Source organism: Mytilus galloprovincialis, chromosome 3 (genome assembly GCF_965363235.1).
Source record: "Mytilus galloprovincialis chromosome 3, xbMytGall1.hap1.1, whole genome shotgun sequence".
NCBI lineage: Eukaryota > Metazoa > Mollusca > Bivalvia > Mytilida > Mytilidae > Mytilus > Mytilus galloprovincialis.
Genome location: NC_134840.1, coordinates 13,063,051 through 13,079,908, shown reverse-complemented (window position 1 = coordinate 13,079,908; position 16,858 = coordinate 13,063,051). Strand labels below are relative to the sequence as shown.

The 16,858-nt window shown below is 31.5% G+C and overlaps 1 protein-coding gene across 1 annotated transcript; it reads left to right on the top strand.

Annotated features, from left to right (window-relative positions):
• Nucleotides 1-850: 850 nt before the first annotated feature.
• LOC143066323 (acid-sensing ion channel 1C-like) lies at nucleotides 851-16,639 on the top strand. The gene is made up of 8 exons (XM_076239293.1): nucleotides 851-1,119; nucleotides 4,529-5,078; nucleotides 5,330-5,428; nucleotides 6,174-6,324; nucleotides 8,945-9,001; nucleotides 10,438-10,588; nucleotides 15,350-15,444; nucleotides 16,405-16,639. The coding sequence occupies exons 1-8, from the start codon at nucleotides 992-994 to the stop codon at nucleotides 16,578-16,580; spliced, it is 1,407 nt and encodes a 468-aa protein (XP_076095408.1). The 5' UTR covers nucleotides 851-991; the 3' UTR covers nucleotides 16,581-16,639.
• The last annotated feature ends 219 nt before the right edge of the window (nucleotides 16,640-16,858 follow it).

The window sequence follows — 16,858 nt, the reverse complement described above, 5'->3', positions numbered from 1 at the left end:
CATATCATGTACTGTGTTACAACACTAGATTAAAACAGACGAGGAAAGGTAAACCCGGCCACCCAAAACTTTTTCGTAAGTTTTCGAGTGGTCTATGACATCGATCACAGTGCAGGCGGTTTGGTGCCGGGATATCTCAGTAGCATGAGTTCGAATCCCGGCTAGGGAAGAACTAAATAATTGCTCAAGCAAATTTACCGATCCAACATTGTTGAGCTGATGTTTAAACAAATAAGTAAAATCACAAATCTATTAAGCTCCGAGGAAAATGCCAAACCTATTTTTGAATGTAGACGAGATGAAACCTATCGAAAGGAGAATGTTATTACTTCATAGAGAGCACAAATTCGTTGAGGACTATACGTTTAATAATAATAAATTATTCCCGGAAAAAACATCGTCTTTTTAAGACACTGAGTTTAAATCATTATGGTTCTTTTTATTTTACTTAACATACTACTTTTATCTTTAATATTTCATTTTATTTTATTTTATTTCATTTTCGTCCTATTTCTGTGTCCCTCGATTGTATAATATTCCTCCACGTCAAATCACTTGAAATCATGATTCTATGTTGATCATAGACCATACTTCAAAGTGTTTACTTTGTTAATTACACCATCGTTTCATTTAATCTATAGTTTTAATGAAATATTTGGTTTCCATGATGAGTAAGATAAAATAAACATTTAGTCTTATTGATAATTCAAAATTGTCAATAATTTGTGACTGTGAATTAACAAATTAAATATGCTCATTCATTACTATAATAGCTATATTGGAAACAATTTCTCGTGCATTACGTTACATACAAAGCTTGGTATGTTAATATATCCATGTTTAACTGTAATCTAACTTGTAACTATGAAACAACTGACCACTTCCGTAATTTTTTGACATATTCATGGTATACATAATTATGCAGATGAATACTGCCAAACTTTGAATAAAAGTCCTCGCAGAAAAACAATTACAGGGATTTCAATACACAATGTCTGATAAAACGGAAAAGCAAGAAAAGCTTACAGCTGGGATAATATGGGAAGATTTTATTGAATCAACTGGATTTCATGCGGTAAATAAAATCGACTTTGGAAGGAAGCATCCTCCTGGAAGAACGTAAGTCATTTTCGTATGTATATATTGAATAAACAAAGATCAATTTTGGGTGGGGTTCGTGTTACTTAGTTGGGTTTTTTTTTAGCTTTCTCTGTTGGGTTTTTTGTAATGTTTGTCTATTGGTCTTTTGTTATAGCCATGGCGTTGTCTGTTTATGTTCGAAACATAAATTTTAACGTTTCTCATATATTTTGTGTCCCTCTTTTAGCTTTTTAAATATATTCCATTGTATTCTTTGGTTTGTTTTAAAAATGTGAATAAAATTTAAATAAATTGATCTACATACAGTACACACAAACATTAACAAATAGCATAAAAAAATATTTCAACGTTACGATTTTGAAACATCTGCTTTTCAATGACCTTTACAGTTACTTTGGTCTCCAGGAGGAATGAAGTCTCATTTGCAATTATCTAACATTCTTTATATTTGTCAGTTCTAGCTGTTTATTTTTTAGCTCTTTTCCATAAAATGTACAGTAAGTTGTTTGTTTCCTGTATAAACTGAATCTCCTTTTTCTATGACAGCAGTATCGAAAATACTAACTTATTTTAATACGATAAATAAAGACATTACAAATTGGTCAAATATAGCTTGAAATTCTCGTGGTATCTGTACAATAACGTTTCAAAAACAAAATACACTGAATCATTCATTTCATAAATGATTTGCATTTGGTTTGTTGCCGTTTAAAATTCAATTAAATGAACAGCTTATAGAAGAATATGAACCGTATGGTAGATATCAATCAGAATGTGTTCTCTTAAAACTATGAAAATGTGTTGCTATAGTATGAATTTGCTTCAAATATGATAATATACAATTAGCTGTAAAGCAAACAAAAATCAATCAAACAAATGTTCTGTAAATGAAGGAAAAGTTTGTCATTTGTTTTAGCTGTCATAGAGTGAAAAGTAAAATCACATAAATACCAAATTTAGAGGAAAATGTAAAACGGAAAGTCTAAATCAAATGGCAAAATCAAAAGCTTATACACATATGCCTGACCTGGTATAGATTTTTTTCATGTGGAAATGGTTGATTTATCCTGTTTTTATATCTAGCTAAATCTCTCACTTTAATTACGATCGCTTACAATTCCATTATATTGACAATAATGAGTTAAACTCTTGAGTCGGAAATAAACTGACAACGCTACGGCTAAGAAATTTCGTGTTATAGCAACGGCTAAGAAATTAAAACGATAAACGGCTAAGAAATTAAAACGATCAACAGAAAAATAATAGTACACAAAACACAACATAGAAAAACTATAGACTGAGCAACACGAACCCTACCCAACACTAGGGGTGATCTCAGGTGCTCCGAAATTGTAAGCAGGTATTGATGCACGTGTGACATCTGTCATGTAGCTTATGTTAGTACAAACCTAGTTATAAGTCTAATTTGGTAGGTCAGATTCAGGGGAAACGAACGGGATTGTAGTTACGATATTAGGAACATATTCGCCATCATTAGTAAAACGGATATATTTTTATTTCTTAACACTTAATTAACAAGTGATGGCCTGTGTTAAACGTACAAAGTGAAGATTTCAACTCACAACTTGGAATAACTGGTTGAATAGTTTCATTGTGAGAAGCAACCATTTTTCAAGGAAATCATAGGGACTACATCGTTGGAATATTGTATCAACTGGGATACATTTACGCAGACGCTGCATGAAAAATGCTCTATAGCTATGAAAACTTCCCAGCTAGGAACTCATCTCTTTAATCGTTATAATTGTTTTCAACCGACCACCATTGCCTAATTGTAAATTAAGTTATGTAGAACACTTAACTGTATCTGTTGTATCCTTCATCTCTTATTCGACAGAAAAGATGCGTTCAACATAGTCACCAAATTTTGAATTATTTAGTGAGAGAACATTATCCATATAGCAGTTTTATTATCTATCGTGTATATCGTTACGATTGTGTCATCGTCATAAACAAATTACGTTGACTGATTAAACAAATGTTAGTAATTGGTTACCTATCGTGTTGTTCTTTAAGTTGTATTGAATAATTGATTCGTTTAGGTGTCTATTCGATACATTGTTTTATTCTAAATTGAATTTCAAAATGAAGGAAAAATCAACTGTACCTTAAACGAAATTTGTTGATTTACCATGAAGTGCATCGTAACTTCTAGAAGGATAAGACTTGTTGGCAAGTTGAGCAACTATTATTAGCATTCCACAAGTTTTGCAGCCATTTGCTTCACATTCCGAATTGAAACAGTGTTGTTCATTGTTATCAACATCCAAAACTAAACACACGTACGTAGATTATTGCTGTTGATATTACTATGATAATCTGAATGTGTCATGTAAGGGATAATTGTCATGTCAAATGATGAGGGGACTACTGCATAATAGACTACTATAGATTAGACCGTTGATTTTCCCGTTTGAATGTTTTCACACTAGTAATTGTGGGGCACTTTATAGCTTGCTGATCGGTGTGAGCCTAGGTTCCGTGTTGAAGACCGTACCTGGACCTATTATGTTTTACTTTTATAAATTGTGACTTGGATGGAGAGTTGTATCATAGGCACTCATACCACATCTATACATCGTGTTCAAGGTGACGTTTGTTTCGGAATTATCTATACTGGGCGACTAACCAGCAAGTATTCTCCTAAATCTTCATACATTCATTCAATTCATGCTTATTTGTGGAAGATATTTTCGTGGACAAAATATCCACCAGGAGAGACATCGGCCTAATGGCTGTAAGAGTAAAATTAGTTATGAATAATAGTAAATTACAAATACGATTTGATGGAGGGCTTTCTAACGAGCAGAAAAATTATGATGGTTCTACTTGATATCACTTTACAAACTTGTTGTTAGTAAGACATTATTTACCTGACTAAACAATGACTTTCTTTTTCAAATATGGTGACGGTTAATCATGTGGTCATAGAATTTAAATTATATAGTGTGTATCAATTATTCTTAATAACAAAATTCAGACTATACATTATTGTACAAGTTATAAATATTAATGTGTACAGCCAGTTTTTGTAAAAATTATTATTGGTTTAAAGTAAATTTTAAAAAGTACTATTCCCTTTATTTGTTATATATTTCTCTGACTTGGATGTTCTTGTATTTATTAGTACTGTATTCCTGTCATGTAATTTTGTCATTCTAGCAGTATATTTAATATAACCATAAAGCGCGGAGTTTTTGCTAGCCAAAAAACTAGATTCAACCCACCATATTTTCTTAGAATGTCCTGTACCAAGTCAGGAATATGGCATTTGTTATCTAATAGATCGTTTCTATGTAGCAGAATCTGCTTACCCTTCCGGATCCGGAGCACCTGAGATCATCCCGATGAATAAAGTTATAATATCATAAATATTTTATTGTTGTATTATTATATTTCTTTTCAGTTTATTCTGGATGATTATATGGTTGTTGTCAGCTGGTTACCTGCTATTCAATGTTGCAACTGAATTAATATCATACTACAAATACCCAACAACAACAACTGTATCTGTGAAGAATAATGATGAGCTTGAATTTCCAGCTGTCACTATCTGCAATCTCGCTACGCTGAACAGAAGCATGTTCACAAACGATGTTCGAACTGATAAATATCACCTAGCATTATCCGCTCTGTACCACACTGCAGAAAAAGTTAATTGGAGTGATCCATTTTATTCATCAGAAGGATATTTTAATGAACGCACACTCGATGATCTGTATATGGAGTCGAAATCTTTATCGAAGTTAATTATATATCACAAGTTTGACCTGAAAACTTTCTATCTGAATTATACACCAGTCTCAACTGATCTTGGACTCTGTGTAAGATTCAACATGAATAGTCCCCCAGTGAAGACTGTTATGCACGGAGGATTATATAATCTACAGATGTACATAGATCTTCGTCTTGATGATGATTATTTTCCTCTAACCTATGTTTCATCGGGTTTAAAGGTAACACAGATTGAATTTTCATAATTTCAAATTGTTTTTCGTTGGGTTTACTTATATGTTTAAATAATATGTTTTGTAAGGGAAACTAAAATTATGAAAAGGTTGTACAAAAACCAAAAACATAGTCAACAATGTAAAATCTATATCCTTATTGTATTCATTATGTTACAATTGATTCTCCATCTTTTTTTATTTATACAGTAATGTATATAGTGCAGATAGAATACTTATACAATTTTATTTTTTATCAGGTTGTAGTGCATGACCAAAATGAAGAGGTGTTGATGGTAAATGATGGGTTTGTAGTACCTCCAGCCTCTGAGGCTTTAATACAAATTTCAAGAAAAGAGGTATGTTGTTTTCTCCGAGACTTAAGTACTTGCACATCTATTTTTTGTTCTTTTATAAACGTGAAAATTCACCACTTCGAAATCAACTAAAATATAAAAAAGAACAAGTGGTAGGATTGCCAATGAGACAACTCTCCAAAAAGAAACCAAAAGACACAGAAATTAACAACTATAGGTCATCGTACGGCCTTCAACAATGAGCAAAGCTCATACCGCATAGTCAGCCATACAATGCCTCGAAATGACAAATTTAAAACAATTTAATCGAGAAAACTATCGACGTTATTTATGTACAAAAACATGAACGAAAAACGATATGTTACACATCAACACACGACAATCACTGCATTACAGGCTTCTGACTGGGGAAGGCACATACATACAAAATGTGGCGGGGTTAAACATGTTAGCGGGATCTCAACCCTTCCCCTAACCTGGGATAGTTGTGTAACACTCAACATAATAACGAACCATAATATCAGTTGAAAGAGTAACTCATCCGATGGAAACAAAAAGAAATACATCTAACAAAACTTTCGAATTTTTGAAATACTAAGGCTTTTTCTTTCTCAGGAATAGATTACCATAGCTGTATTTATAAAAAAAATTATTCGAGCGTCACTGATGAGTCTTTTGTAGACGAAATGCGCGTCTGGCGTAAATTAAAATTTAATCCTGGTATCTATGATGAGTTTATTTATATGTTGCATCAAATGATTTTGTTTCAATTATTTTTTGTCGACAGTATAAATACTTACCACCTCCATTCACGGCGTTTGAAGATGACACATGTGAAGACAAGCGATCCAACTATAGCACATCTCAATGTCAAAGACAATGTTTGCAAGATCTTCTATTTCAACAGTGCAGTTGTGTTGGTTTTATGTTTAACAGTCGTGAGTTTATTTCAGTATCCAAACTATTATAATTTAGATAGAACGTATACTCGTTCTCATGTGCACATTATAAAACCTCAATTTGATTGGACGTTTATTAAAAGTTAACTTTGTGTTTGCATGAAATATATTTTAGTAGTACTTCCATTAAAACGTCTTCAGATCAATGAGTAATTGTTAAGTCTATTTTTGCTTATTAGTTCTTCAACTTTATACTTGTTTGGCTTTCTAACTATTTTGATATGAGCGTCACTGCTGAGTCTTGTATGTAGAGGAATCGCGCCTGGCGTATCAAGTTATAAGCCTGGTACCTTTAATAAGTATTAGGACTTAGCATTCATTCATTATTGAATTTCTTTTAATTATTCATAGATGGACCTCATTTCAGTGTAAAGAACTTTTGGTTTTGGTCTTTTTTTCTTTTTTTTCCTCGTGATTTTTATCTCAAATATTTCTCTTGATTCGCAATAGGTTAGTTATGTATTTTATTTATGGTATTGTTTTGAATTCCACCCTTTGTCACCAAACCCTTTTTCCATTTAGCAGTTACCTCTTATTGTACTTTTTTTTTATACGTTTAGCTATCGCTTTTTTCAGAATCCGTGTTCCTTTACTTTGTCAGAATGATCTGTTCGACTTGAACCAAAGTTATTATATTTCATGTAATTAGAGTTATTTTCCTTTTACCATTTACGTAGAAGGTAAGTCGATGCAACACATAAACCAACCAGGATTTTTTTAAACACGAGTTCCTTAGAAAAGGGCAATTGATACAGTTTTGATCCCGTATTTAATTCTGATGAAAATTTGCTTGTAGGCTATTTTTTTACCTGATTAAATCAAATATATTATAAAAAAAATATACATTCATGTGCTACTTTGTGAGTAAATTGAGGTTCAAATTTCAGATATTTCCTCAAAATACGGATTTGTGGACATATTTTTCCTTTCGATAGAAATACATATTAACTTTTTTTTGTTTTAAAAGATAAACACGAGCTGTTTTTGTTAAATTATTTGTAATGTATGTGTTATATAAATATTGCATAAATTTGTACATTTTATTTTTACAAATAACTAAAATTTATCAAATATTCATGAATGTAGAAAAACACCGTCATTTTTGCTGTATATGAATCAAATCAAAAAAAAAATTGCACTATTTACGTTTTTATGAAAATTGGTACACATAATCTTCTTACGTAAAAAAACCAAATGTCATTTTAAAAAAGAGGGGTCCATGAATTCGTTTTCAAATAAAATCAGTTTGACTGATAAAAATCAGCCGAAAACTGCATCTTTTCCCGATAAGTCACCGTTTGACGTCGCGAAAATAACAATTTACGTTAACAACGTCATTACCTCCCCTGTAACTGTATCGTATGACCTTAAGATCAAAAGTTCTAGCTTGTTATAGCAACTTCTAAATAGTCACAACAGTTTAGACATAAGGTTGTATCGAATTGTAAGAGGAACACAACAGAAACACAGAACTGCTACAAAAACAAACGCCATTATACATAGAAAAGGACTTTTTGTGAACAACTGTCACATTCCTAACTTTGTACATAACTTTTAAGAAAAAAATGGTAGGTTTGTATGGTTCGATTGTTCAATTGCTTTATAAATTAATATTCCAGTATTATTTAGATATGATAAACATCAGAAATTGTATTTTAGTTTTTAATGGATACATCTGATATTTCTTTATGATTGCAAAACCCGTTTTCATTTGTTCAACTGCAAATTGATATTCAGTCGATGCGTTTGCTCATTATATGGATGGAATCTATTTCTCAATCTATATCTGTTTCCAGTTGTGATATTATTATTTGTTTTACAGTATACATGATTATAATGTCTATCAAGATTGTGTGAGGTAGACGAAATAGACATTGAAATGATCGTATTAAATTTTGATGCCAAAAAAATGTAGATCGGACATATTTCGACTGTGTTGACTAACAGCTTTTGTTTCGGATTAAAGCTAATTACATTAAATATAAATAACATTAAAATGAGATTTAAACAGTTGTTTTTTGTTAAGATAAACAATAACTTCGCCTGGACAACCCGTGTTTAAAGTGTATTTCGGCAATTCTCTTCCGAAAATGACATGTTTTATGGTACTACACGTCTGATTTGTACTATTTTGTCGAAGATAGCCCATTTAAAAATTAATTTGTCTACACTTTACGAGGAAAAGCATATATAAATATTTAAATTGGCAATTCTTACCTTTCATACTGATAGTTTACTTGACCAATTATATTATGGACTCGTCCAGCGTCCAGTTTGAAGATCATTAAAGTTACTCTGCATACTCCTGCACGTTCTGATTTAAACAATATACGTGTTTGAAGAACATAAACGGTTTCAAATAAATAAAATCATAACAGCTCAATCCAAACAAAAAGCATAAGATTCAATAACAATGCCCAGTCCACATCATAATAAGTAATAGTTGTAAACTGGGTATTGATAAAATGACGGATATTTTTAGTTTATCTTTTGTACCAACAAATAAAAAATAAATACACAAAGTCTTTAAGTTCGTTTGCTATATACATTTACCTAAATTTCGATTCATATATCAACTTTGTCGTTTCTTTCTTTGCAGCCACTGGAATATATTGTTCGAAGGAAAGATATTTAGAGTGTTTTATGCCGGAAATGTGTAAGTACAGTCAAATGCAATATACGTACTAGTATCGTATCAGAGCCAGACAAATTATTTTATACAAAAAAGTAACGACAAATGATCACCTTGAAGTACCTACATTGTCACACTTTACATTATATAGTACAACTTTCATAGGAAATTCGTCTACAATTGTGTAAGAAGTATAGTGAAATTAATAACATTTCCGTTAACAATTGGAGAAAAAAATAATCTGTTTGTAATATGGAGCACTCCAGAAAGCTGAGTGTATAAGTGAGTAGTTCTATTACAGAAGAGAATTTGTAAATAATAGCCAAAATTCATTAACGTTAACTATACCTTAAGGATTTGGAACCATAGTTTCTTTTAAAATACTTCCTACAACTTTCAATAAAAAAACTTGTGATATATCATTTACTTGTCGACATACCTTTTTCTGAAAACAATTAACCTCAAATGATCCCACAGTCCTCCAGTAGTATTATCAACACTGTGCTGAAAGTTCAAGTTAACCTACTAGTAAATACATTTTCTGCTTCCCAACCGTGTTTTCTAGATTAATCTGAACTTATTAATTTCGCGTTTTTTCTGTTGAGATGTGTGTTTAAACAAAATCAGCTGATAGTTGAGATAAGTTCAAACATGTCTTTAGAAATGTCAGAATAATTTGTCGTAGAGGTATGATAAAATAATATTAAAAAAAATCTAGATCATTTTTTTCATCAGGACTGATCTAGGAAGAAGCAGTTAGCTTGGTAGCAATACACAATTGGAAATTTATTGGGTCTTTGTGTTCCCGGTTCAATTTTTCAGATGAATTTATTTTAGATAGCTGAATATTTTATAATGTAGCCTTTAAAGCTTTTTTACATGTTTGATATGACATTTTTGGTTTGACAGACCGTATTTTCACATCTGTATTGCCAATAATCCAGAAACTATTGTAGTGTTTTACATAAAATACTTTACGCTCGAACTTTTCAATTTCAATTTTCAGGAAAATAAGGTAATATACATATGATTTTAATTGACCATTATGTGGATAGATAAACATCAATGGTTTCAGAATGGGAATTTCTCAAATGAATTGCAATTCTACTTTTGGTCAAATTATGGGGCTTTTGTGACATTTTCACCCCCTTTACTGCAATATTTTTTTATCAAATAAATGCCATTGTCAGACCAAAAAGAGGTAATATCTACTTTTTTAACTATTGGAAATCAAATCAAGGCAATATAATGTTTCCGCAACATATGCACATACGAGACATAAACAGTAAGCCATATTTGTTAGAAGGCATAGGAGAGAGGGTTGGTAAAAATTAATGTCAATACTTACTTGTTTTACTACCATAATACTGTAATTCTATCTGGCAGTCATATTTTGCATGACAATTTTCGTGATTTCTTTTGTGCATCCGCATTTATACAGTGACAAATTTCTTTTTCAGGGAATATTTTGAAAAAAGGTTACAATTGTAGTTGTCCGATTGAATGCCAATATACAGATTATGATACAAAATTGTCATATGGTTTGTTTCCATCTACATTTATGATGAAACCACTGACAACCGATCTCAATGAAACAGAGGATTATATCAAGTAGGTTTATTTTCAAACAATTTATTCCATAAAATATTCAGTTGGAAGTATTATAGGTGGCAAGGTAGTATTTCCTGGCCCATAAGGGATAATGATAGCCTTTTTAGAATTTTCACCACTTTCTAACACTGCAAAAAATTCTACATTCACAGTTAACTGAAGTACTTTCATTTTACTATTCACAAATGAATTTGAATATGTATCATGACCGTCTTACTTTTTTTGCTATTTTTAAAAACCTAAGGCCAATAGTACTTTTATGTCTTTTATGGTGCAGTGAATACAAAATTTCAAAAAATTCTCAAAAATTCATTTTCATCTGTATGTAAAATTATTTCATATTTTTCTACACCTGATTCATCCCTCAGTTTGGGAAAGTAAGTTCAGTTGATACTGTATGTTTTGTCCAATCGCACTGTTTAGGTTCATGAACCGAAGTAGGGTACACAAAAGAGCAACCTAAATTCTGGAATGCAAATACTACCGTGCCACCTTAACCAAGACATAACAAACTTGAAACCAGTCATGACACCTATGGTGCATAGATTTCTTACTTTGGTACATATTACAATACGGAATACTAGTCTGCACTCATTTCTTACCCAAAAAAAATGAAACATTACATCCCTATCCCATCTGGCAGATTTTCACTTTTTTTCTTCTTACAATTTTTACTTAAGGAGTGTCCAAAACCCAAATATATGATGTTTCAAATCAACACAGAAGTCAAACATGGTGATTCAGGAGGAATTTTTGGATTGACAACTCTATTTATGGTTTATCTGACTGAAAGAAACAGTTTAAGCACCAAATCATGAAAATGATATTAAAGTCCATTCCACATTTTACAGCATGCCTTATACTACTTTAAACATTTCCAGATTATGAGGGCAATACAACAAGAGTCTTTAGATTGCAGTTAACTATTATTCCAAAATCTTTTTCACAATACATGTACTAGAATACATCTCTAAGATGACTGTTTGTCTATTTCTCATGTATGCATTAAGTTAAAGTATGTCCCCTTACATAATCAATTTGCCTTTATTGTGCTTTTCACTGTCAGAAAATCTTAACAATTAATGGTACTTGCATGGAAAATGAATAAACCATTTAGTCTTGCTGATATAACATCATAAAAACATTCTTTGTCAAAAATAATGTCTAGTCAATGTAAAGAAACCCCTATTTCTATCTCTATTTCAGACCAATATGAGAGCTAAATGAATAAGTAAGGACCCCTTAACCACATACTGGTTCCCCAAAAGCTGCTACTGGTGTCGTGTTACATCAGAACTACAAATTAAACCTGAAGAAAACTAGTATAGGTGTACTTATGTTGAAAAATATAAGAAATTATTTAATTTATTTATTTCGCTGAAAATAATAGGATGTACATGCAACCGAAGAATGACACGTCTCAAATTTCAGTGGTTGCACATGTGTCAGACACTGCGAAAAGTTAAAGCGAGCATTTATAATTGAAAATATTTTTCAAGTTACATAAAAATAATGAAGTTCTACATTCTAAGTAAATTTTTACATTATTACCCACAGATCAGGCAAAATTTGCTGAATCAGCAATTTTTACTCTCAGGGGTGGAATTTAAGGCTTGTTTTTATCATAGTTGCCCTTAATCAAATTTTTATTGATAAACTTACAAATTGCTTAGGTAAAAAAAATTCCTTTCTTGATTTAGTGTAAAAATATATATCTACCTTTTAAAGGTGGCACGGTAGTATTTCCTGGCCCATAAGGGATAATGATAGCCTTTTTAGAATTTTCACCACTTTCTAACACTGCAAAAAATTCTACATTCACAGTTAACTGAAGTACTTTCATTTTACTATTCACAAATGAATTTGAATATGTATCATGACCGTCTTACTTTTTTTGCTATTTTTAAAAACCTAAGGCCACTAGTACTTTTATGTCTTTTATGGTGCAGTGAATACTAAAAATTCTCAAAAATTCATTTTCATCTGTATGTAAAATTATTTCATATTTTTCTACACCTGATTCATCCCTCAGTTTGGGAAAGTAAGTTCAGTTGATACTGTATTTTTTGTCCAATCGCACTGTTTAGATACATTAACCTAAGTAGGGTACACAAAAGAGCAACCTAAATTCTGGAATGCAAATACTACCGTGCCACCTATAAGTATTTACTAGATATAGGTAGAGGTGGTATAAGTGACAATGAGACAACTCCCCATCCAAGTAACAATTTATAAAAAGTAAACCAATATAGGTCAAGGTACGGCCTTCAACTTGGAGTAATTGCTTACACCGAACAGCAAGCTATAAAGGGCCCCAAGAAACACTAGTGTTAAACCATTCAAACGGGGAAACCAACGGTCTAATCTATATAAAAACGAGAAACGAGAAACACGTATGAACTACATAAACAGAGGACAACAACTGTAAATCAAATTTCTCACTTAGGACAGGTGCAAAAATTTGCAGCGGGATTAAACGTTTAAATGGTACCAAACCTTCTCACTAGTCAGTTATCATGGAGCTGGTCCGTTTCATTTTTTGATCTTTCAAATGTTTTCACTTGATCGTGATTTAATTGGTGTATACAGTTGAGTTTAAAAAGAAGTATAGGCATACATATATACCTGAGATTTGGGTTCTTAGTTAGTTAGTAAGGTTTGATTAGCTTTTGATGTGAATGCCGAATTTGTTATGCTTTGTAAAGGATATTACCAGAAAAAAATTGGATGTGAAATATCTGAACGTATAAGATATCGGCATGTTGATTTATATTTACGAATCATGTCCTTCTGCCGATGATAAAATTTAGTAAATTTTTCAATTAGTTTGTGATATCGAGAACCTTGGTGTAATATTTTTTCAGTTATACAGAGATTTCTTTCTTTAAAATCGATTATGTTTCACAAACGGAAGTGATTAAATTGTGCAATCTAGCTATTAGGTTAAAACGAACTAGCTTTTTCTCATGGCAACGGTTTGTTTACTATAAGTTGTCGGCTATATGCTGAATTATTATCAAGTTGATCGGTTATGGTCAAAGAAATCATGAAATCATTCAAAGTGTACTGATGCAATTGCACAAAGGGAGTAATAGTTGGCATCGACGTCAATTAATCCAATTAGAAGAATTGATTTAGTCTCACGTAAAAATAAAGACATAATTAAGTTAAACAATTATTATTGGAATAAGATATTCCTTAATATTAATTTTCGTTATCTAATTTCAATTAAGTAACATGTTTTTTTCTAATTTAATTGTGACTCGTTATCAATTATATAACATATAATTGGGTTCGAAAATTACTTGAATGTCTACATGTCTGTTGTCCTTTTTCATTCATTCTGATATAAATAGGATTGTTTTTAACATCAATACAAACAGTGTTGTCTCTTCACAAATTCAAAATTATAATACGTTATGAGGTCTACACGATGTGTCAGTTACTCAACTCAATAGCGACATAGTGTGTGCTTCGTAGATTGTCAAGAAGCGAGATTAATCGTTTGTCTAAAACAAATAAAAAATCTCCATGGTATATTCAAAAAAGAGAACCAAATGTCCTAAAATCATGTCTAATTACAAACATTGTCCGAAGAAAATTGTATATTAGACCTGGTTTCATAACTAGTAACATGTTTCTTATCCAATTTCTGTATTTGGTGTTTCCTTCGGGTTTTGTTGAGTACTTTAATCAGATTAATATGGATAAAAAAACGACTGAGTTAGTAGATATTTTGAAATCGCACTTCGACATACCAGCTGGGGCTCAGTATCGATGTGATCTTGTCTGTTCTTGTACATTTAATGCCTGTTAATTATACTTGATCAATCTTCAGGTATATGTCCTGGTCTGTAATACTTTGAAACTCGTCAAGTCATTGTGTTGTTTATACACAATGGTACTCGTCCAATAACTAACCATATTCACGTACGTTGACACTATTCCAATTTCTTTTGTATACTTGAATTATATAAATTCCTCTTGTCTTTGTCCCTGTTTGGTCATACTTTTCTTTTTAGATAAAATAGTGAGAAAGTTGCTTTCAATTAAGTATCATACTTTATGACAAAAGTGGACATTCAAACTCATAAGTCGAAAATAAGCTGACAACGCCATGTCAAAAAAGAAGAATGAAAATGAAAAAAAAAACAGTATACAAATCACAATATAAAAATAAATTGTGTTCAGTGCGAGATGGCCTTATGACCTACGTGTATCAAGTTGGTATCTAACAAAAAAGTCTGCTTTAATGCGCCATAACAGTGTGTTTGTCTTAGCATTTTTCAATATTAAATGTCTCATCTTTATTTCCCCGAGGGTATAACCAGCCCAGTAGTCAACACGTTTGTGTTGACTTGAGTTATCATTGATATGTTCATAATTATAAATTAACTGTAAACTAAACTTTGATTTTTAAAAACTAAGGCTTTTCTACCTCAGGAATAGATTTATCGTAGCTGTATTTGGCAAAACATTTAGGAATATTTGGTCCTCAATGCTCTTCAACTTTGTACTCTATTTGACCTTTTAAATCTTTTTTGATTCGAACGTCTCTTATGAGTCTTTGAAGACGAAACGCGCGTCTGGCGTAAATGTAACATTTTAATCCTGGCATCTTTGATGAATTTATTTGGATGACAAATAAGCTTGTTGTTGTTGTTTTATATGTGCATGTAGTGTTTTCGTGCAATGAATTCAAATTGTTCATTCCTTCTTTTCGAGCTTCTTTGTAAAATATTCATTTTTTTTTCATTTCAGAACTAATTATATCAGTCTAACATTGTTTTATAAAAATTTGAAGACCACAATTACTGAACAGAAACCAAAGTATGAGAACGTTGGAGATGTATTTTGTAAGAATTTATTAGTCATTATCGTGTAAACTTGTAAATTTTATAATCAATACGCCCTTGACTAGCATCCGAGGTCACCCTGCATACTTAATAAAGCATTCAATTGCTTTCTCATAAATGGGCATTCATTATCAAAATATGAGTATGTGATATGATAGCCCATGAGACAACTATCTGCTAGAACCCAAAAAAAAATTTTATCACCATATTGAAACGTACAGAACCAGTTCACACATTTGCATTATCTTCAATAAAATACACTATCTATTATGTAGGCAATTGATGTATGTAAACTTCCTGAGGAAGGTTTTGAACTGAAGCATAATTCCCTACAATTTATTTAGTAAAAAAGGTTAATGAAAAGCAAAACAAAGACGAACCGTAGTAACTCGAAATTGTGTTTGACAAGCAGAAAAGAGTTATAAAAAGAGATTTAAACAATAATGATTTTCGTATTGTTTTGTTTACTGCTTCTACCCGGCTGGTAATGCAGTTCTGTCTTTGCACTCATCTTCCTCTATTTAATTTAACCAAATCAATCACAATAACGTAACATCAATTCTCCGATATCAGTATGTCGTGTTCAATTTCAATCTGATTTATATACAGACCATCTTTGCTGGCAATAATCTGAAAACGGTCCGGTGAACCTTCTGTTTTAAAGAACTTTTTAGTTTCTCTGGCTTCGTCGGATTAAAACATACCTTCGAAAATTTGAAGGCTGAAATTTCATTGGCTGATGTAATAAACACCATTGCCGAGTGTTGTAAGGAAAGTTTCCACACAGAATTCGTCGGATTACGCATACATAAATCATCGGATATGATTAATAGATAACAACTGCTTAAGGCCTTAGGTCCATTGTATTGATTTAGGTTTTTATTTAGTAAGACTATGTTTAACTGGAAATCTTATCCCTTCGATATATTGCTAATAGTTGACATCTTTTCTCTGTTTTAGCTAATGTTGGTGGACAAATGGGATTATTTCTTGGTGCAAGCATTCTGACTATTACTGAGCTGTGCGAATTTATTTTGTTTGTAATATGGTATTTACTTGTTCGACTATTCAGAAGAAATATTGTTGTTCAAAACGGAAATAAAATGCATCTATCGATTCAAGGACAGAAAAAATAATTCTCTTTTGATCTATGTATTTGCTAAATTACAATTTTATTGGCAGTTTATGCTGTTGGGTTTTTTTTTTCTTTTTTTATGATGTTTCTTAGTTCTTTCTGAAAGTTCGTGGGTAATTTTGAATCACTATTTAAACTGTTCAAACAACGTTCATGAAGAAAAATGTGTATTGAGAAAAAACGAAAACCACAAATCCGATTTCCCACGAATATATATTTATCCTAAATCCGCGAAAATAAACATCCAAGAAAAATAATGAATTCATATTAATCAATATA